General features: G+C 43.3%; 1 protein-coding gene across 2 annotated transcripts in view; it reads left to right on the top strand.

The window, feature by feature from the left end:
• MMP24 (matrix metallopeptidase 24) overlaps positions 1-23,140 on the top strand; it is a 51,254-nt gene extending 28,114 nt beyond the window's left edge. For both annotated transcript variants that reach the window (XM_083801192.1, XM_083801193.1), the window contains exons 6-9: positions 13,283-13,497; positions 16,028-16,166; positions 18,084-18,350; positions 20,582-23,140. In XM_083801192.1, the coding sequence (XP_083657318.1) occupies positions 13,283-13,497; positions 16,028-16,166; positions 18,084-18,350; positions 20,582-20,919 (959 nt within the window). In that variant the 3' untranslated portion in view covers positions 20,920-23,140. The remainder of the gene's footprint in view (positions 1-13,282; positions 13,498-16,027; positions 16,167-18,083; positions 18,351-20,581) is intronic.
• The last annotated feature ends 220 nt before the right edge of the window (positions 23,141-23,360 follow it).

The raw sequence follows: 23,360 nt of genomic DNA on the forward strand, positions 1-23,360 counted from the left end.
AAAACCCTTAATCCACAGACAAATATCAGATGATTGTTCCAGTGGCAATATCTTTGCACAGGTCAGGATAACCAATGATCTCACTGCTGCTTCATCCCTCACTCTGTCTGTAGTATCAAGGACCAGTAAAAAGGGAAATAATGCCAATTGCTGTACCCAAGGGTTGTCTGTTAGGAACAGCCAGCACAAATAGAGGGGAAGAATGTGAAGAGCCTGGAATATCAAGGAAAGTAAAAAGTATTTATGCCACCTTTTTTTTTCTCCATATACAGAAGGTAGGGAAAAGTAGTTTGGATCCACTCAGGGAACACTTCTTTTAGTCTCGTGCTGAAATAAAAGAACATCGTTGTACAACATGCCACAAAGTTGTGGGTCAAGGAAATGAGAGAGAAAAGAGATGGAGGGATTATGGGAAAAAGCCAAGGGGTTGGGGATGATATGGCACCATGTGATAGGATCATGGATATCAGGGTATGAGGACAGGGATTTCAGGGCGGGTTGGCTGGAAGAAACTGGGAACAGGGGGAAATGCAGGTTTGAGGAGCCTCTGTTGAGGGCAGGCTGAGCTAGAAGATGCTCGCTGTGAGGCTGTGAGGCGCTGAATCTTATGTAGTCCATGGTAGTTTGTGGACAATGCTTTGTCAAACATGCCTGATTTCTTTCCTTGAGGAAAGTACAAGTTTATCCTTACATTTACCCTATGTAGCTATGCAATATTCACAGCTGTATAACATCTGAGTAAAATACTAGCTCCCAGTACCATTAGAGCAGATATTATATGAATTAGACATAGGAAAAAGAAAAAAAAAAAAAGAAAACTTGTTAGATGGTTGTCAGTGGGAAATCATCACAGAAAGCTGGTGTTTCTAAGGGATTGCTGCTGGGGTCAGCAGCAGACCCAATACTAGTCAGCCTTTACATGAATAATCTGCTAATGAATTTTAAATTGCTGCTAATAGAATTTGTGCCAAGACCTGTAAGACTCTAAAGAAGTACAGAGAGACTTCAGAGATCTAAACTGTATGTCAATTGTTTTAGTTTGTTTTTTTGTTTGTTTTGTTGTGGTTTTTTTTTTTGGTGACTGGAATGAGATTCATTTATCCAAACGTAGACATATGGCCATGTCTCTGTCTGGACTAGTTTCCCTGACTCCTGTCTAGGCAGTGGGAAAAAACAAGCATTTGTATGAGTGCAGTTCATCCTCTCTGTAAGGCAGATATTCAAGTAAAATCCAACATTTAAAATAAGATGGCTTGAAGTACACCCAGGGGGAGCTGGCTCTTTCCATTGGTGCAACTGAAGATTTCTCTTCAATGTTCATTAACAGGATGAGGTTGTATGGCAATTGTCGAGTGGTGTCATTTAATTATGCATACTTACACACACTAGGTACACAGATATTCTGGATGACAGAGACTCTGCATGGGTTTGAAATAAAGTGCTGGGGTATCAGGCATTAAAGCTTCATTAAATATTATACCTAAGCTTTCATTTCTGAAAGCTGCTATAATGTCACTACACTGTTTCTATTTTGAAATACTGATTTACTTCCTGTGAATTAGAAAGGGGGAAAAAAAACTTAATATCTGACAATGAAAGTGCAATCAAGAAAATATGACTGGTTTCTCTATTTTCAGATACCTTTTTGGAAAGGAAACAGATGAGGAATTGACAGCCGTATTTCTTCCACATTTGTGGTTCAAGCCAATATCAGTACAGCTCGGGCCCCAGTGCCCAGGGCTGGGCTGCAATGGGGGTCCTGAACCCATGGATGGGGTGGGCCTGGAGATCATGGATGAGGCTGGTCAAGGCCAGTAAGGCCTATTAGTGTCCTTTGGGGGCCGACAGTTTGTGAGAGCACTGCATGGCCTCTTGTGCATAGCTGTAATGGAGCAAAGAGCTCAGCACTGTACTCCCTATGGCTTAACGCCACCACTAGACTTCAAATTAGTTTTCACTTACCTAGTGACTTTAAACCTTAGCCAACAACTAAGTTTAAGATTCTCCTTATGCAATATAATGTGCTTAAAATTCAAACTCATGTTGAAAAAAACACTATGAATGAATTATAATCTGGTGCAAGTAGTAATCAGGAATGAGTTTGTTGACTATCATGAAATCATGAAAGGCTTATCTCTGAGGTCTGTGAACTGAAGTGCATTGGGGTTGGTGTTGCTAGTTGTAGAGATACCCAGCCCTGCAGGGAGAAGAAGGAGCAGCTTCTGCTTTAGGATCTTTGCTTCTCCAGCAAGAGATTTCATCCCTTAGCACAGAGTTCTGGTCTGGAAACTACAGATTAGTTTAAGTCTAGGTCTTACTCTTATGGGTCACAAAGAAAAGATGGAAGATGCAGGTTTATGTTTCTCCCTGGAACAGGAGATATGAGAACAAATCCTTTCATCAGAGTGCCTTAGAACTGAGAAGGGCCTGCTGAAATATCTTTCTTTGTAGCTTTAGCAGGAACATTCAACTAATGTGCTTTATTTCCACAATGCCAATCTGCCTCATCTTGCCTTGAGGATGCCAAAAGCTTGCCTATCAAGCACCTATCCAAAAAACAAAATGTCCTGCTTTGACACTTGACAATGTGATGCTTTGACATTTCCTACAGAGCAGCAGCATGTGCTCAATACATATTATGTAGGAGCATGCTATGCAAAAGTCATAAGTCAAAATTCAATATCATAGAGCTAATGCATTGCATGTAGCATCCTTTTTTTAAAACATAAATTCAACTAAAATCTCCCAATTTGTCATTCTACTGAATTTGCTAGAACAAAGAACAAGGCTCTACTGAAATTTAAGTTCACTTTGTCTTCTTTTGACAATGATGCACTTCAAATGTGTTTTTATGTTGTATCTCTATTTTCTATCCATTAGAAAAGTATATGTCTAAGTCTCTCATACAATGATCTGTTGCATGATTAAGTTATTTTCTGATGGATTTATTTCAAAACTCACCTGGAGAGACAGCAGGTGATAGGAAATCTGATTTGTGCTTTGCTCTGGTTGGTATAAGGTCAATGTTTAAAATGTTATTTCCATTTATGAGCTAATGATGAAAGGGGCAGCAGCTCACCATGCGTGACATAGTGGGCTGTAAAACAAGTCAGCAGGATTTCCATCTTCTAACAGGTGCTTTTTGAAGCTTGTGCCTTGACAAAAAAAGGGAAATGCCATGACTCTTGTTTGTATGTCTTTTTCAGAAAGATATCTCCCACTGTACTTTTGTGCCTGTGTTATGAGTGGCATGGCCAGGAAGGAATTAAACTGGAAATAATACTAGTATGTAGGTCCTTTGGATATTCAGTTAAGTTGACTGCCTCTTTTACTTGTTCTAGTGTTGAAGTCAGGGCTGCATGCAGATACCACGCGGATGGAGAGAGGAGGCATACTCAGCCATAGCATTGTCACATAACCTGAACTGATCATCTTTCAACACTGTTTCTTCTGTTCTTCATGTCTTGCTTTAAGCACCGTTTTGCAGTGGGCTGTGAAGCAGCCTCTCATATTAGGAGTGACCCTCCTAACACCATGCCTGGGGTACAGAGAGGTCAACTTGAGGTGCAGAAAAAACTCGTATCTATATGGATACTTGAAGCTGGTAAACCAGGCCATTACCTTCAAGGGCTTTTTGAAGCCTAAGGTCACAAAGGAAAGGTCTGCTGTCCACTCAAAGACAGACCGAATCATTAAGCCTGGAGACAGCCTCAAGGATCTCAATGCTCCCAAGTCCTGCTGAGGACGTTAGCCTCACACATTTTTTCCACAGCCCAAGAGAAGATCTCCTAGTCAGTGCATGTGCTGCATCCCGTGAGGGCTGAAGTCTAGGGTGGTAGTGAAAACCCTGCCAGTGGCTGTCCAAGGAACAGATTAATCACCACTGGACAGTGCCACCTCTGACATCCAGGTATAGATGATCAGCAGATCCTGAGCAAGTAGCACCTTCTTCTGGTCCCTTTACTCCTGTGCAGCAAGCATAGGTTTCACAACTTAGCTCACCTTTTTCCCAATGGCTTCGCATAGAGCAATCCTAGATCCATATAACCTACATTTATGTGTGAGATGGCTTGTGATGAAACAGCAGAAAGACCTGTTGCAAAAGGCTCTAAGCTCCATGCGGCCACACTGCATTGTGAGCAGGACCATCAGAGCAAGCTTTGCTGTCATGCAGGATCTAGAAACATTCGTATTAGGACCATTTTCTGATAATGGCCTCTGCAGGTGGTAAGAGTGTGGAGTAACACTGAAGACCCCTATGTACAGAAGATGATTTTAGTGATTGTGAGACAGAGAAGCATGTTGTGCGTGATGGATTTGCATGCCTATAGTGTATCTCCCCATGCCAAATGATCAGTAATGACAGTCCTCTGCAGCACTGTGATGGATGTTCATCTCCTGAAGGACAAGTACCAGAAGACAGAATTTGGAAGGGTAATTTTCACATGCAGAAATGAAGTACCTACTCTGAGAGATCCCAGCTCTTGAGGACAGAGTGATTCTCCCTGTGACTGCTCATTCCATCTAGAGCTTCTGCTTTGCAGGGGCAAAGAAGGTGAGTTTCTGTGCTTGGTGAGCAGGTGGATGAGCAGTGGCAGGGACAAAGGTGGTAAGGTCCAGGTGAGTTGGAAGCAGACTGCATGCTACCTTACAGGTGAGCCCAAGGTCACACAGTTCTCAAAATCCAAATGCACTGCGAGCCCTGGAGTCCCAGCAGTGTGGGCTTCAGAAACATCAAAGGCCACACAGATGCTGCCACTGAGATCAACTGTTGTGAGATGTTCTGCTTATACTAAGGTATTAGTCCTCAAGACAGTAGTACAGAGGTTTCCAAAAATGTTCATCTCAGTATTCCTTTGAAAACCTGTTACCATCTCTCCACTTCATTGGCAAACTGACAATACTATTTTCTTTCAAAGCAAAGAAGATGAACAGTTTTTTTTCACTGTGTCATAAAAGAACTAAGGCATGCAGCTGATCAGCTGGTAGTATTATCTCTCCCTGTGTTATCTGTGCTGGAAGACTGACTGGTAATGGTAGAAATAATAGTGCTGCTTTTATTTTCTCTCTCTTTTTTTTTTTTTGATGGTATGATTAATCCTGTCTCCTTGCACTCTTGCACTCTGTTGAGTGCAGAGAATAGAAACAAACTGTATCCTCATTCCCAGTGACCCTCCATCCTGTGTACTTATGCAGCAGCAGCACCCAGAAAAGCAATTGAAATGAGCATCTCTTTGAGGACTTAGGGGTTTCCTATACTACCATCAGCCTTTCTACAGCCCCACTTGTGTTCTTCTAGCATCCCTGAAACAACACAAAGTGCTGGAGGATGCTCCCAGATCTGGGACTTTTAGATCCGTGCTCCACAGAGGGCAGGAGAAGGACAGCATTTGTCAATAAGAGAACTGAAAAGATCTGCCATGGTTACACATCTCTGGCATGCTACAGAAATACCAAATTCTTTCTCTCTTTTGCTTCCCTTTATGTTCACCTTTCCTTCTTTCTAGCGACTCTGTTGGATCCGGAACAAAACATCAGATTCCACCTCTGGTGCATCCACTGAGTCTCACCTGCTATACACCAGCTCTCCATTCCCATTCTTCCAAAATGCAGGCAGGGAGTAACCGCCTGGTCCCCTGTGGTATCCCTGAGGCCCACATGACCCATGGAGGCCTCAGCCATGATGCAGGGACTCACCCGCAATCACGCTGGCCCTGGAGCTGCACACCTTGGGCTTGAGAGGAGGGAGCTGGCCCACACTGACTAGCTGTCCCCTGGCAAAGCGGGGAGCCCACCCTTCTTAGGAGCTTTCTCAGCTAAAGGAGGAGCACTGCTTTATGGTATGGCTGGGCAGGAAAAACTTCTTTCATCCTACAGATTTTTCTGAGTACAAAAAAATGCTTTGTTTTGAAGTGGAGTGAATGTCAGGCTTCTTAATGTTTGTTTTTTTTCCAGAGGGAAACTGGGCTGCAGGCACCACATCTGGAGCATCTTGCAGAGCCCTAAACTCTCATCCTTCTTCTGCCTAAGGTCAGCCCAGGAATTTTGGACCCACTTTTATTGACCCCAAAGCAGAGAACTCGAATGCAAGGTGAATCACCTTGTTACAGAGCCCAGGAAAGCATTTCTTTTTGTTTAGAGCAAGGATTTCAGCCATGGACTCCTGTCTTCCAGGCAAGTGCTCTGTCACCTACCTGGGTATCAGTCGGTCATTCAAAGGACGTCTGTAGAAAGGGCGTGAGGAACCCTTCCTGCCACCTAGTGATGCTCACAAGGACCCAGCTGCCCAGCTGCTGGGTACACTGTGAGTGCTGGGGCTTGTTCTGCAGACTGTAGTGCACTTTACCAAAGACATCCAAACTAGCTGAAATTATCCAGTTCCCTTTAACTGCTGAAATTTAACTTCAGAAGAGCAAAGTGCTCTATGGACAGGATTACTAGGAGAGCAAGGGAAGTGAGTCCTTCCTGAGTGCTGAGCTGTTGTGGGTGGACCATCTCTCCTCCCTGAGATAGCTCATCGGCAGCTAGCTCATTTAATATGACCAGGGACCTCTCTCCACTGCTGTGGGGTCTGCAGAGCATCCCAGTGTGTTTCTCTCACTCTCCCAGGCTCCTTTGGATCATACATTTTGATTTTCACCTGAAGAGCCTTTCCTTTGTACCTGCATAGATGGCTAAGTCCTGAAAAAACATGTACCTCACTGTTTTACAACCCTAACTTCCCTGTATTTTATTCAAAAGCCTAACTTCCTGGCTGTAGTCCTGTTGGTAGTCTTATTCCTGGAGTGAATATTAAGAGAATAAAGAAATACCTTTGTTTGCAGGTGGATTGTTCTCTCCCCTGACCTGAAATAAAGGATGTCCTCTACACTGGCAGGCTTGGAGAGCCGCTTGGCTCACGCAGAGCTGGCCCTGATGGATGCCAAGCCATGCAGGATGCCTCCAGGCGGGTGTTGTGCAGTTGAGGGAACACTCTGTCAATAGCCGGGAGGACAGTACGATTATATTTTGTCCTCAACTATCGACACAGTGGCTCCTAAATGCCTCCTCTCTCTGTGTTATCTTCACAGGTCACCTTGGTATTCAGATGGTCTGCGACAGAGGAAGCATGAAGGGAGGAGGCTAAGTGCCAGTGGCGGAAGTCACACTCCGAAGGTGATCTGCTGTGACCCAAAAGCTTTCTGACTTTTTTTTTGCCTTGGTTGTGATAGAGAGGAAGAAAGTCTTCTTCTCCACACAGTGTCTGTAAACTCCCAGCAAGGTGCCTCCCTGCAGAGCAGAGTTTCTGGCTCCAGGGGGTTTCTTGCCTGCTTCTTGTGTGGGAGTGGCCGTAGGGTCAGCCCCAGGGGAGGGTTTGGCCCCGGTGCTGGAATCACACACAATAACTAGGTGCAGACCCAATGACCGGGTTCAGGCTCAATTGCAGACCCAAGCAACAGCCTCTCACTTAATTTTCTCTCAATGAGATTTGCTCTGACTGATTCTCTGAAGTTGCTTGGAAATGTAGTGATAGAGGCTGTGATTTGTGTGCAATACTGCCTAGTTAGTCATATCAAGGGTGGGCATAATCAGTTTCCACAATAAATACCAACGTGCCAGCATCTGTTAAGTAACTCTTTGTTCACGGTCATCTCTGCTGCTCATAAAGCTGTTATATCCTGCCCTTAGCCGTCTATTTTGAAGGCAGGTTACAGTCATGACACTAATGTAATAGCAATGATTGGCAAACTATATAGGGTCTATTCATTCTGCTTTTGTGCCAGGTTGGGCTCCAAAAGTGGCTCATATCTTACAAGAGAGCATCTTTCTTCAGCAGTGGGCAGGCTGTGCTGCTGCTTTCCATCCCTCTAACTGTAGACCAAATTTCAGTCACATCTTAGGATTTAATTAAAGCCTTTAAGAGTTGCAGGTGCTATTTTAACTTTCTTCTTCACTACAGAAGACTGTGACTTTCGGCACATAAGCGTTAAGAGAGTTGAATGTGACTGCTGTCCTGCAGCACGGGTAGGGTAGGCTGTAGCCTGATGTACGAGTGGTCCTTGCTTGTGAATCTGAGCCCTTGGTGTAAAAGAAAAAGCACCCCATGTAAACCTTCATCCCCATGGGAAGGCCCTCAAGCCATCCTTTTGCCCAGCCACATTCTGTACTCCAGAGACCTGCCTTTAAAGCATCTAAGTGGGGCATCTCACTCATCTTGTCCCTTGTTTAGGGAGAAGAAAACCGAAGCCCAGGGATGCCACCCCTGGGCCCGGCACCTTGAAGTTAGGTGTGGCAGCAGTCAGTGCTGACATCTGTGTATTTGATTGTGGATCAAGGCCAAGCACCTGCTCAGAAAACCAAACTACAAGAATGGCCTCTCGCGTTCCTTGGGAAAGATGAACCAATTCAAGTTCTCCAAACCCCAGCTGTAAATGAAAGGCAGTACTTTTAATTCCTGGGGTACCTTTTGGGTGGAACAGTTTTACTAAAAATTGCAGTGAGCTTTTCATTTCTGGCTTTCTCTCTTTTAAATATTAAATATGCTTAAAAACTAGCATAGTTTGAACAGGAATGAAGTATGGATACGTGCTACACAGTAGATGACACAAGATGGTTTCTTAGTCCTTCCTGATGCTGTAAATCTGTGAAACAAGAAAGAGAGAGATTGTTTTTGCTAGCTGAAGTCACAAATACAGCTACCGGGTGTCCAGCAGCAGGTATACCCTGCAAATCTTTGAAACTGCTGAAGCTGGAGTCCACAGCTTCTCTCTGCACTGCACATCCCCTTGTCCCCTCTCATTGTGCACATTGCTATTTTGTTCTTACACAGCTCTCTTTACTCTAGGAAATGAAGCAGTTTTATTTCCTCTGTCACTTACACTGCTGGTCTTTTTCGTAGTGGTATAGAAAGCATTTGGGCTGGAAGGGTTCTCCTGTGTCTCTAGTTGGAGCTCCCACCTGTAGCAGACTTTTGCCAACACTACTTGACTCCATTCATGGCTTTCTCTAGTGAACCCTGAAAGCCTTCAGGCTGGAGAGTCCACCAACATCTTTGGGCAATTTTTCCCAGTGCTGCTCCACCATCCTGTCTTGCTGCCTTTCTGCCTGTCACAGTACCTATCGCTAGTCTGTATGCTGAACCAGAATATCCCATTCCCAAATTGCCTGATTTTGCAGTGTTGCCTGTACTCCTATAGTTTTAATCCATTTCATTAATGCTCTGTTTTGTTATGGTTTTGATTCATTCCATGACAATTCAGCTGTTCTAACAATTTAGAGATACTCATCTAAAAACAGACTGTTTTGTTGTGTTTTTTTTTAATTATCTCTGTAAACAGGATTTACATGCCGTAAAAAAAAACCAAACAACTATCTTTAATTCACTGAATCTTGAATACCTCCAATGATTGATGAGACATTAAATTTATAGTATATGATTACAACACTGTAGTCCCTATTCTGCACCATATATCAGCTTATGTGTCTTTTTGACCTGTCAGACACATTTAACATTAGTGTCTTTAGATACTATTCCTGTCTCAGCCTTTTTTGCTTTGAAAGAGAGTTTTAAAATATTTTCATCTCTTCATCTTATTACAATCATCTCTATAAAACTGTATTCTTGCTCTCTTCTCTCAAAGTGTGGATTTTTTGGCTTATTATTTCTGGAAATCCAGAATGGCTGTTGATTTCAGCATTTCTGTCCATTTGCTGTGTCTGAGAAGCAGAACAGCCCAGACTTGGCATTTGCTCCCTGTCTCGCTATGGGTCTTTCCATCAAGCAGTTTGAATACAGCACACACATACATAACACAGTGATTTCTTGGGTCCCTCCCAGACAATTCCCTCTGGCAGCAGGTGTTCCTCTCTGCATTGCAGACTGCTGCCCATCTCACCCTGTTTAAAGGCAACAGTACTCCTTGGAGCCCTCCCTACAGTCATGCTGTGGATTTACTTCTAGCTGCTCCTTAAAATACAGGGATCTTTCCAGGTGTAGACTTTGTGCTGAAACAGTCGGTGGTCCTCCACAAACTACCGAATAGGTGTCTTAAGAAAATACTCCACCATATCAATTAAACTGGCAACCAGAGAAACTTTTGTGATCCATCCATGGCAACAGAAATGCATCTTTGATTTGGTCAGCACGTTAGCCTCTTGCAGAGCGAGGAACAAATAACTACACCTCTGTTGCACTGTTGTAGCAACATGCTGCAATCTCGTTTAGAAAGGTGAACTTTGCAGCAGTCTGCTGGCACAGGAATCCAAACAAGATTTTGCAACATATTTGGGCAGACAAAACAGGCCTCCAGTTTCTTGGCCCATTTAATTTGTCAAAGCAAGAGCTGAAGACCGTGTTCCCATGTCACAGCTGAACAGACCAGAACTCTGGCCTTCAGTGTATAGGATCAGCCTGGGACCTTTCCGCATTCCCATCCCTTCTTCTGGCAGCATGTCCCACTGTACCAACTCAGTCCTACTTCCATGAGCTTTCCAGCCTAAATCAGAAGTGCCACCTAGTGTGTAGCTCATTGCAGGAGTTGCTTTTGCACATGCTTCACATGACAATACGTTGCCTATGGCTGTATTAGCAAACAACATCTATGGCTGTTAGCAAGAAAAGTACTAGCACATCTGTAGATGCAGCAGTTATTTAGGGATGGTGTTATAGAGTGCTGAGGACTTGACACTTACACTGTAAGCATCTGGGGGAATGGGGTTACTGCGGATTATCTCTAGCCTTTCCCTGTGATGCCCATTTGCAGCTGCAGTATCCTAGATGTGCTCCTGAAATGCATTTTTCAAATTTAGCTTCATCCAAAAATAATTTATTTAATGTGTTTTGATGTGAACCAAGGCACAGATATTGAAAATGATTGAGAAATTCTCTTCAAAAGTACACACCTGAGCTCATTGGAAACACTAGTGTAGATGCACCCATACTGACCCATCCAACAAGAGGGGGGGCACTAATCCTGTTGGCTCCTATGACAGGCAGTACCTGGAAATCTTTGCTGCATACCAGTTGGGGAAAAATTCACAGATCATCAGCAATAGCAGTATCACAGTTTGGGAACTTGATTTAAGAGAAATTTATGGCCTGCTAAGATACTGGGCACTGACCAGCTAAGAATGGAGGAGAATGAGAAATATAAGGTAACAGTGTAATATTTTTATTCATTTAATGTAGGCAAATTATCTGATAGCTTTCCAAGAATAATTTTACACAGAGAATCCTCATCTAAAGAGTTTCCATGAGCAATATTCAATGTCTTTTATCACAGTTCTGGAGTGAAAGTAAATAAAAACAATTGTTATTAAAAATTAGATATGGCACAAAATACCACATGGTAAGGACAAGTCATCTTACAGAAATACAGTTATCCATTTGCAACACTTTATAAAACAGCTGTAAGACTTAAGTTTCAAGATCTCAAAACCAAAAGACATTGTAGCAACAGATGGAATCGGTCCATTCAGCTCATTAAGGGAACTTTAAAGTTCATCCTTATCAAGATCTATAAACACTTAAATGTTGAGAGACTAGAGATAGAAAAGGAAAAAAAATACCGAATCTAAACCTGCACAAATTCAGACAGTAGGTCAGACAGATTTCAGAAGTGACAGGGCTTAATGACTGGAACAATTTGTGCGTTACATATTTTATGTAATATCTTGAAGTTTGTAAAGTTTGAAGACTTGAAGCCCAAATGAGATGTCTCTTCCTGGAAAATATGCTGTATCTGCACCAAAAACACTAGACTTGTCACGGGATTCACAGCTGGAGGTTTCTGGCCTAATTCTGCAGGAAGTTGGACTATAGTATCTGAGTGGCACTTTCCGAACACAACATCCATGAAACCTATGGACATAATTCTTGTTAGAACCTTAATAACAATTAAATGTGATGACTTTCTCTGATGACTTCTTTGTCACTATCTGTGATGATTTTCACTGACCCAGTCACCCTTCTAGGACATGTTAAGCACTCGTTCATTATAGGAACCCTTTGAAAACGTAACATTTAAGATCTAAGTTGATATGTGAGCTTGGAGACCCAACTATGATTTTAGGCACCATAGTTCAGAATGTTCATCTGCAAAACTGTTCTGATCCCACAGGTGCGTAGCCTCCATGAGTATCTAAATCCTTACTAGTAGATTCCTTCTCTGGGTTTGGGCAAGATGCTCATACACAACAGGATAGCTCCTCTTGCAGTGGCCTGTGAGGACAAGCCTCACCCAGTACAATAATATGGCTGATGTGAAGCACATCAGTGCTTGAACCCCCTAAGACAGTGAGACTGATAGCAGTCAGCCCCAGTTCTGCCTGGTGATGGAAGTTTTTTTCCTGCAATCTCTTTACATAGCAGCTTAAAAATCACTTTTCAGAAAGAGATGGAAACCATAATCCATGTCAATAAACAATCAAATCAAATCCTATTTGATTACATCAAATGTAAAACTTGCCAAATCTCTTGCTTCTTGTAGCCTTTTGTTTATTGTCATGCTAACTTGGGGCTATCTCTGAGAAGCAACAAGAAATCTTACCATGATTTTCTTAATTAGGTATGGACCAGATTCTATCACTGTTAATGAAATTTTCCTGTGGGACAATCACTTCAAAAGCAGACCTTAGCTCCAAGTCTCAGCTGCTTATATTTATTATAGTTCTTTACATTCTTGCAGCCCTCTAAGATCCCCAGAATAATCTGGGTAAGGATCAAAGGGAAGAGCTGTGCTTGTAGGTGGGGTGGGCATCATCTGAATGACAGAATGAGAGCAAAGGCCCTTATCACAGTTGTTCGTTGGAGTTCCTATGGTGTTCTGAAGAGGAAGATTAGTGACTAATCTGCAATAAAGTAATTGCCTTCTAATTTCTAAATTCTTCTGCAGTTTCCCTTAGTTTGCAGCAGTATCTTCAGTATAACTTTGTTCTGGTTGTTGTTGTTGTTATGGACTAATAAACATTTCTGTTCAACGGCTATTACCTTTAATTTCATTTGGGAATGTGATTGGTGTGCATCCTCCTTTTATCTACAGCCTCCTTGGAAAGACCTACAAAAACATACTGTCTCTTCTTCAGTTCTTATCCCTTGTTTGTTTTGAGACCTCTTTCATGTGTGTATACATCTTGTTCTGCTTCCCATTTCTAGGGAATGATCTCTTATGTGTATATAGTTCATAAAGAATATATACGTTCCTCACAACACACTTCATCCAGCCTGTTGCCTTTTAAAACCTGAGGAAAGCACAGAAAATCCAAAACTGCCCACTTCACTAAACATTTTTCTTTTCAATTCTAGGTCCTCCTGTTGAGCCCTTGGAGCCAACCAGGCCTTTACCGACTCTTCCTGTTCGCAGAATTCACTCCACTTCGGAAAGAAAACACGAGAGACAGCCACGACCTCCTAGTCCTCCTCTAGGTGACAGGCCATCTCCTCCTGGCATGAAACCGAACATCTGTGATGGCAACTTTAACACTGTGGCTCTCTTTAGAGGAGAAATGTTTGTTTTCAAGGTACTAAAAATTCTTTCTTATCTCATGGATGGCTTTCTTTAGTTTCATTACTGGAAAAGATGAATAAAAGTATAAGGTAGTTACCATTACATTTGAAATGTCTCTAAAGGTAGCTCTGTTCCTCTGAGGCTGATAAATGAGAAACATTAGAGGGAACTGTAAGCAGACTGGCTTTGTAATATTTTGAAACGATGCCTAATGGGATTTACAGACTAAACAGAATTTTGGTGTCTGTGCACCAAAAAGTGAACTCATCAGTCCCATGTCAGTGCCTGGTAAAATTATGGAGAAGTTGATTCTTGAAGTTCCTGAAGCGCACCTGGGGGACAATGCAGTCATTGGTCCCAGCCAACATGGGTTCACGAGGGGTAGGTCCTCAAACAAAAAAACAAATTTGATTTCCTTTTATGATAAGATCACCCATCTAGTTGATCAAGGGAAACCAGTCGATCAAGGGAAACCAGCTGATGTGATCCTTTTGGATTTCAGTAAAGCTTGTGACACAGTTTCCCATAGGATCCTACTGGACAAAATGTCCAGCATACAGCTAAACAAAAACATCATGTGATGGGTGAGCAATTGCCTGACGGGTAGGGCTCAAAGGGTTGTGGTAAATGGGGCCACTTCAGGCTGGTGGATGGTCACTAGTGGGGTCCCCCAAGGCTCCATTTTAGGGCCAGTCCTCTTCAATGTTTTTATAAACGATTCAGATGTAGGACTGGAAGGTGTTCTGAGCAAATTTGCCAATGACACTGAACAGAGTTGTGGACTCTGTTCAGGGTGGAAAGGTCTTGCAGAGAGATCTGGACAGATTGGAGAGCTGAGCGATCACTAACAGTGTAAAGTTTAATAAGAGCAAGTGCCAGGTCCTGCACCTGGGAAGGGGCAACCCTGGCTGTATGTACAGACTGGGCGACAAGATGCTGGAGAGCAGCCCCGCAGAGAGGGATCTGGGGGTTGTGGTTGACACCAAGCTGAATATGAGCCAGCAGTGTGCCCTGGCAGCCAGGAGGGCCAACCGTATCCTGGGGTGCATCAAGCACGGCATTGCTAGGTGGTCAAGGGAAGTGATTGTCCCGCTCTGCTCTGTGCTGGTGCGGCCTCACCTCGAGTACTGTGTGGATATTTGGGCACCACAGTACAAAAAGGGCGTGAAACTGTTGGAGAGTGTCCAGAGAAGGGCTATAAAGATGGTGAAGAGCCTAGAGGGGAAGACATACGAGGACCAGCTGAGGTCACTTGGCCTGTTCAGCCTGGAAAAGAGGAGGCTGAGGGGAGACCTCAGCACAGTCTACAGCTTCCTCATGAGGGCGATTGGAGGGGAAGGCACTGATCTATTCTCTTTAGTGACTAGTGATAGGACCTGCGTGAATGGTGTCAAGCTGAGGCAGGGGAGGTTTACACTAGACATCAGGAAGAGGTTCTTCACTGAGAGGGTTGTCGCACACTGGAGCAGGCTCCCCAGGGAAGTAGTCACTGCACCAAGCCTGTTGGAGTTTAAGAAGCGTTTGGACTGTGCACTTATTCACATGGTCTGAATTTTTGGGTAGACCTGTGCAGTGCCGGGGTTGCACTCGATGATCCTTATGGGTCCCTTCCAACTTGAGATATTCTATGATTCTATGATTCTATGAACTGGACACATCGGCAGAAAATTCAGAGACCATTAATCTGAGAGAGAAGCCACCCTTAAAGACAGAAAGCAATGCTAGTAACAGACAGGGATTAAGCCTCGTGGCCTCCAGAGATAGCATACACCAAACCCTGGGCTTCAGGGAATACTCAGCATACTTGCAGCTCTTGGGGATTTTGAGTCAACCTTGCTCATAAAGTGCAGCCAGGGAAGAAGAGGCTTTGCTCAAAGACCTATGTTAGATCACCTTGCATCTGGAAAACCATGGTCCTGCTCCCAAAATACCCAGAGCTTTCACTCTGCCCACTGGGTATGAATGTGAAGTGGGAAATATGGAAGGTTATTAAATGCACAAAACACATCAGCCACAGAAAATGTCTGAATTGAAAATTGTTGAAGGCCGGGATGGTATTTGGAGAAGTATCACAGACTCTGTCCTCCTCTTACTTTCCCTGAGCATCCACTATGGCTTTAACTAATGATCTTATATCTACAGGCATATTTAATAACTCCTTTGTGCCTATGGATGTTGTGTGTTTCACACAGTCACCGAGTGGCATACACTGTATGGCTGTCCTAAGGTCAGATAGTTGCGCAACAGCTCTCCTGGGAGGTCATTACACTTAAAACTGTAAACTTGCTTCCCCCTGCTTCTTTTTCTTCTCCTTCTGTCCACCCTTTTTCACAGTACCAATAATCATCTTGTTACCCTTTTGGCTGCCATCTCCCTCATGAAGTGCTTCCCTCACTGGAATTGGTGTTGGGCAGCATTGGAGCTCTCATCCAAACCAGGACTTCTACCTTTAATGGCTACAGGCTTAGGCATGGATTAGTAGTGCTTGATGCCAGATCGCAAGATGACAGTACTCAGTCTGAAGAGCTTTCTGATTTTCTCAGGATCGCTGGTTCTGGCGTCTGCGCAACAACCGGGTGCAGGAAGGATATCCCATGCAAATTGAGCAGTTCTGGAAAGGCCTTCCTGCAAAGATTGATGCAGCCTATGAGAGGTCTGATGGAAAATTTGTTTTCTTCAAAGGTACAGTATATTTCAATATGAGCCTGCTACACCTGCTTCGCATCACACAATTAAAGCATTAAGATGGTGAAAATGGGTTCACTGAATCCCTGTCCTTTTCCAAGGGGGCACTTCCAGCAACCAAAGTTTCCTGTTCCACTTAACCAACTTATCAGCTTTGATTTCAAATCAAAGAGGCAGAAAAGATGTGTCATTGCACAGCAGAACTAGCACCTCTCCTTGCTTATTTGCCAAGTGCAGACTGCTGCAGAACAGTGCAGATCACTGGTGCTGCGCAGCCTCCTGAGGCTTTACTGCTAGCCTATATACACCATCGTATTCAGGGACAGATCTGCTCTCCTGGGTCACAGTCTGCTACAAAGGGAGTTCAGTGAGTCAGTCAGTTGCAACTTGGGTTGAAAGTTCAGCTACAGGACCTCCTGCAGCCTTGAAAAAATCTCTATCCACATGCAGAAGTGCTTGGGTGACTATTTGCCATGCGGCTGAGTCACACAGGGCTCATTTTCTCCACCCTAGAGGCACTAGCAAAGGTAGTTGCTGTGACAACACCCCTAAAACATTTTAGTCCCGTAAGCAAGGTGGGCTGTACAAGAATAAATGGAATAGGGAGGCTGTTAGCACAGACCTGTCTTTTTCTTACATATTCTTGCTGCATTTTTACTAATGGTTGTTAGTCCTTCTAACAACTGAGCCATACATAAAAGTCCTCCTTTGATTTTCACCTTCCAGTGTGATAGCCAATCCTTAACATATTCCTTAGTGTGGGTTGGCCTTGCCAGGACAATCTCTGTATAAAGCTAATAAAGTTCAGTAGATATTGGCTTCCATCAGGTAATGAGAAATAGTTCCTGTTTCTCAGGGAATGTGAGGCTCCTGCCTGTCTCCTTGAACATATTGTGGCATGGTGTTGGAGCTTCTCCAGATACAGGGCAACCCCAAACCACACTTCTAGACAAGTATGAAGGTTTTGACACCTTGATCAGAAGAGTCTGGGGAAATATTAGGAAGAATGTAGTCAGTATCCTTGAGGAAGACCTTTAATTGTGGCCACTGCCTTTTAATCAAAGGCTTCCATTAAACATCTGTAACAAGAGGTTGTTCATAATGAGATCAGTGAGGCATCAATATGGCTAGTTGACTTAAAGCATGTTGGTGGCTTTTATGGAAGGTAGATGGCACTTGATTTATAGTCCTGGTCCTTGTTCTAGTCTAAGAGGGGCACACTGCTGTTTCCTACACATTGTTTCCTGTCAGTGCAATGTGAGCTTCTGTGTCATGATCTGCTCACATCTTTTCGAGGTGCTGGAAAAATGTGTTACGGGTGCTTTCTCTAAAGAGTCCATATGGCCGTCTTTATGTGAGGCCCATATCAGCTCCTTGCGCTGTGACAGTTCCTGAACATGATCAAATTGTAAGCAAGGAAGAGTAGCTGGAAAGCATCACCGTGCCCCTGTACAGAGGCAAAGTACATGTGGTCTTCTAATATACTGCATGCAGCTTCAGTCCCTAAGCTCAGTAAAATGTATTAAAACTAGAGAAGGCTCTAAGAAAGGCAATGGAAATTAGCAAAAAGTATGGACTGGCCTTCTACAAGGAACAATTAAATATCCTAGAACTCCTCAGCCTGAATGAGAGCTGACAAAGGCAGGATGTGAGAGAAGCCTTTTAAATCAAGACTGGCCTAGAGAATGTGAATGGGAAAGCATTGTTTAACATTCCCAAAACAAGAGCTAGAGAGTGTCAAATGAAATCAAGAGGTTTCAGGCTTAAAATGCCAAGGAGGAACTTTTCACATTATACAGTTAAGCCCAGAAGTCATCACCATGCTGTGGTTCAGTGTAGGTGTTTTGCATTTGTATCACTTTAACTACTAATTAGGCATACTCATTTGTTGCTTGTGTCCCTGTTCATCTCCAGGAGATAAATACTGGGTTTTTAAAGAAGTGACAGCAGAGCCAGGATACCCACACAGTTTGGTGGAGCTGGGTAACTGCCTGCCCCAGGAAGGCATCGACACGGCTTTGCGCTGGGAGCCTGTAGGCAAAACCTACTTCTTCAAAGGAGACAGATATTGGAGATACAACGAGGACAAGAGAGCAACGGACCCAGGATACCCAAAGCCCATCACTGTGTGGAGAGGAATCCCTCAGGCGCCACAGGGAGCTTTTATCAGCAAAGAAGGCTGTATGTATCTGTAATCATTATACAAGTTAGGTCAATAATATCTTGTCTAGCTTAGGAGTTGGGTTGTTGCATTTGGGGCGTTTCAAATTTTTCCACTGAGGTAGGACTCACATCTCAGGCTGTCCAAGGCCACAATGACACCTGCAAGCACAGGCAGTCTGCAATTCTTCCTGACCCTCATCCCAGTCCAGGTACCTCCAAGCCACTAAACCACATTACTCTAATACTAGCAATTTGGGTTGAGAAAAGGACTTTTCTGGTTTTGCTTCCACAACAGTCCCTAACCAAGCATTCCTAGGCTGTGACTGTGAGGCTGCCATACCTTATTTTTTTTTTTTTTTTCCTCCTGTTCTCTTAGCTGTAGCTAGCTCAGTTGCTCTCTCCCTATTACAGGCTCCAACCTTCTGGATGTACTTTGAAGTTAGACATGCCCTGAGCATGGGTTTGGGTCTCTAGAGGCTCCTTCCAGTGCATTTCTTTCTCTGGCTTGAAGATTTCTTCCTCTTCCTCCAACTGGGGAAGAACTAACAGAAGGGGTTTGTCCATTGAGCCCTTGTTTAACTTGAGGGCTGTGGTGTGAGACAAGGACTTTAGGGTTGGGCTTTCCAGTACATCTGGAATACTGCAGTGACAGCCAGCTAAGCAGGAGGCTAGATAAAGAAGAGCCACCACTTTCACCGCTGTTCCTTTCCCTTTCCTTCCCACCCCTAGTCACTTAAGAGTGATTAAAAAAGAAATCTTGGAGTTCTCTGTAGAGATGAGGGATACTTCAGACAACATGTAGCATAAACCATCTGCCTGTTATTAGCAGCAGGACAAGACTGTTTCTTAACTAAGTCCAAATCTTTCAGATTCTGTCATCAAAAGGACTCGTTTTATTCAGTATTTGCTCTCAGGTGGGGTAAAGAGAAACACTTGTGTATCCATCCAAATACTATCCCACCCAGGCAAACACTGTCATTCTTCAGACTGTTAACGGCTTGGTAATGATGAGTAAATATTACAGATGCTTTAGTAAAAAGAAAATCACTGCAGAACACTTACATTAAAATTTACGTGGAGAGAAGTGAGGTCAGTATTTTTGTTATTCACGGCTTAAATCCTGTCATCAGCATGTCTTGGCCAAGGGGAGTGGTGTTGTATGAGCAACATAGCCCCCACAAGCCAAACAAGAAGTTAGGGCTTCTCAAATCATAGAATTGTAGATAAAATCAGGATTGTTTGGGTTGAAACTGGTCCTTAAGGATCTTTTAGTTCCAACCCCCTGCCATGGGCAGGGACCCCTCCCACCAGCCCAAGCTGCACAAAGCCCCATCCAGCCTGGCCTTGGGCACTGCCAGGGATGGGGTATCCACAGCTTCTCTGGGCAGCCTGGGCCAGGGTCTCACTGTCCTTAAAGAACTTCTTCCTTACATCTAATCTAAATCTACCCTCTTTTAGTTTAAAGCCATTACCCCCTGTCCCCTCACTACACTCCCTGACAGAGTCCTTCCCCAGCTTTCCTGTAGGCCCCCTAAAGGTATTGGAAGGCCGCTGTGAGGTCTCCCCAGAACCATCTCTTCTCCAGGCTGAACAACCCCAACTCTCTCAGCCTGTCTCCATAGGACAGGTGCTTCAGCCCTCTGATGATCCTCACAGCCCTCCTCTGGATGCACTCCAACAGGTCCATGTCCTCTTTGTGTGGGGGGACCCAGAGCTAAACACAGCACTCCATGTGGGGTCTCGCAAGAGCAGAGCTGAGGTGGGCAATCCCCTCCTTCGCCCTACTGGCCCCACTTCTTTTGATGCAGCCCAGGATATGGTTGGCTTTCTGGGATGCAAGCACACATGTTGAGCATCCCATCAACCAACACCCCCAGGTTCCTCTCCTCAGAGCTGCTCTCAATCCATTCTTCACTCAGCCTGTATTTGTGCTTGGGATTGCCCCAGCCCAGGTGCACAACCTTGCACTTGGCCTGCTTGAGCCTCATGAGGTTTGCACCGGCCCACATCTCAAGCCTTTCCAGGTCCATCTGGATGGCATCTCTTCCCTCCAGTGTGTTTCTCCTTTTAATCGAGCTCTAAAAATGTCATCTTATTTCCATGGCTTTGGAATGCCCTAGATGAATGCACTATTGACCCAGAGAGCTACCACCCTCCAGCCTTTCAGGCTCTCTGTACACCCTCACATGTGCACAATTTAACCTGTTCAAAATGGTGTGATGAGAAATATTCTCTGTTTTGTCTCCTAGTTTATACCTACTTCTACAAAGGGAAGGAGTATTGGAAATTTGATAACCAGAGGCTGAGTGTGGAGCCAGGCTATCCCCGGTCAATCCTTAAAGACTGGATGGGCTGTAACCAGAAGGATGTTGAAAGAAGCAAAGACAGGCGCCTCCCTCACGATGATGTGGATATTATGGTGACAATAAACGATGTGCCTAGCACTGTAAATGCAATTGCAGTTGTGATCCCTTGCATTTTGTCTCTGTGTATCCTTGTCTTGGTGTACACAATCTTCCAGTTTAAAAACAAAGAGGTGCAGCAAAATGTTGTGTATTACAAAAGACCTGTCCAGGAATGGGTATGACACAGTCAGCTGCACATTTCAACTCATTGATCTGATGAGGATATGGACAAAAAAAAAAAAAAAAAGCATTAAAAAGCCTACCAAACAAAACTACTTCAGTGACTTACAACTTTTGGACATCCTGGGACTGAAAGAAGCAGAAAAACTGGAAAAAATGCAGGCAGCCTTGCAATGTGGAGCCTGATTCCTTCTAACTGCCTCAGTCGTGTCAGTCTTGGCGTGCCATTCTCCACAGGCTCACTCTGCAAACATCAGAGACTTGAGACTTCAAGACAGATTTTCTTCAAACGTTTCAACTGACCTGGGAAACTTCCTTCAGTTCCCTGCATCAGTGCTCCCTGTTAAACCCAGCATTCTCCAGTGTAGCTAAACCACCTCTGAACAGAACCATTTTTTTAATAGCTGTCTCATAAATGAATTAAGATCATGGAATCTATGAACAGGAACAATTCAGTACTGTAAGAAGACATTCTGATGCTGAGCCATTCTAAAAGATCTTCTTTGTTTATTACAAAAAACAGGGAATTACCTGGAAACAATTTTCCAATACCTGCTGGTCAGATGTTTTGTACATTCATAACTAATCGATGCTGCCACTCAGCACAGTGCATGAGGAACCATTAAGTACTCCAAGAGGTAAATGAGTGCAGAGCAGAAGCTCAAGAAGCACCAAAACAGACACCATAATGTTACTTGGTGATATCAAGTCCTAGATTGGGACAATCTAAAGACAAAAAGTAATTGAGTCTAAAAAAAAAAAAGGGGGAATATGCTTTTGTTTTGGGAGCCATTAATGAAATATTTAGATGTCATATGATGCTGTTTTAACCTCCCATCAGCCAGAAACAATGAACCAATAGTTACCAGTATAAAGAAAAATGTACAGACGTAGACTGCACTCTGCCCCTGTTAAGATGCTGGGAAAAGATGAATTGTTGTTATGTGGCATGTGTAACTGGACTGTGGAATTTGTATGTTGGGTTTCAGGAAAATGGAAATGTTTTTTTTTTTGGAGTGAGGTCGTCAGTATATTTTGCTGAAATAGTCAAGATACAGTAAGAATTAGGCCTGTTTATAAAACTAAATCCAATCCCTGTAGATGTTACAAACATCGTATGCCTTTGAAATTTGTTGTTTGTTTTTGCTCACTTCTTCACGTGCAAGTATTTGGCAAGGACCAAAGGAAGCATGCTACACAGTAGAATGAGTTCGTCACTAGCCACATTTGACAGAGCCATAAAAATCAGGTAAAGACTAAATAAAAACCTGAACTTTCAGTTAGTAATTTTTCACAACTCTCTTCCCACAACAGTAGCTTCTGCTTATTCCTGTTACAACTGTAAATGGTTTCGGATTTTGTGTCCTAACCACAAACTTAGTCCATTTTCTTATTGATGCTGATACTCCTACCATGTTAAATAAGAGCAGAAGAGTCTCTTACAATGCAATCTAATGGTGAAGTCCTGCCCAGTACAAAAGTGCCATTCATGTAAGCATATGAACTGCTTTGCACGCTCACTATAGGGAATAGGTGATTAGTGTAAGCCCTCTGCCTATAACTGAATTTTATTCAGTGCAATGGAAGTTCAATGCACAGAATGTCCAAGTAGTATAGAAAAGTACAGCTCCATGTCAGCTATGGAAAAAAATTCAAGGATTTTTATTTTCTTGACAAACATGCTATAAATATTTGTAATTACAATGATGAGGAATGAAGAAGCAGAAAGATTGTAAGCATTCTGAATTTCTAACTAGGATTCAACTATTGCTATGATGAAGCCAGATAGACAAATAGATACTTCTTAGTGAAGCCCGCTAGGACTACATAACATGTGGTCCCAAACTGTATTTTGTCTTTCATAATTAATTTCCATAGCCACGCTGTTTATTGTGTTTAAAAAGTATTACAAACATATTATGAAATAAGTGAGAAGCTAGTAGGTGCAAAACTGAATTTTAGTGAAAAAATGTGGTTATGTCTCATGATGGATGAAGGAGTGCAAAGGACCAAATGAAATCAGAGCTACTAATTAGACACTCCCCCCCACATGCTACTCTGTATGTTGCTATGTGTACTATATATGTGGTAGAATGCACACTATGAATGCCACAGCCACATGGCACATCAAACTCATCTGTACGCTGCCATCTCTTCTGGGACTGTGACAGCCCAAACCTTTGAGCAACTTCCAACAGCCATCATTAAAAAAAAAAAAAACAACCAACCTAGAGAAATGTCTGTTTTTGGGGGTGTGGGGGAGGGATGTTTGTTTTTTTTTTTTTTCCCTACTGCCCAACTATAGATATTTTTCTTCAAAAATCTTATACTTAGTGCCAAGTTGTACAAGTAGCGTGTGCATGATGCTGGTCTGAAGCAAGCTCAACTGTTTCCTCAGACAGCTACATATTGCCCTGCAAAATCAGGCACCCTGCTGCAATAA

This window comes from Anser anser, assembly GCF_964211835.1.
Source record: "Anser anser genome assembly, chromosome: 16".
Classification (NCBI taxonomy): Eukaryota; Metazoa; Chordata; class Aves; order Anseriformes; family Anatidae; genus Anser; species Anser anser.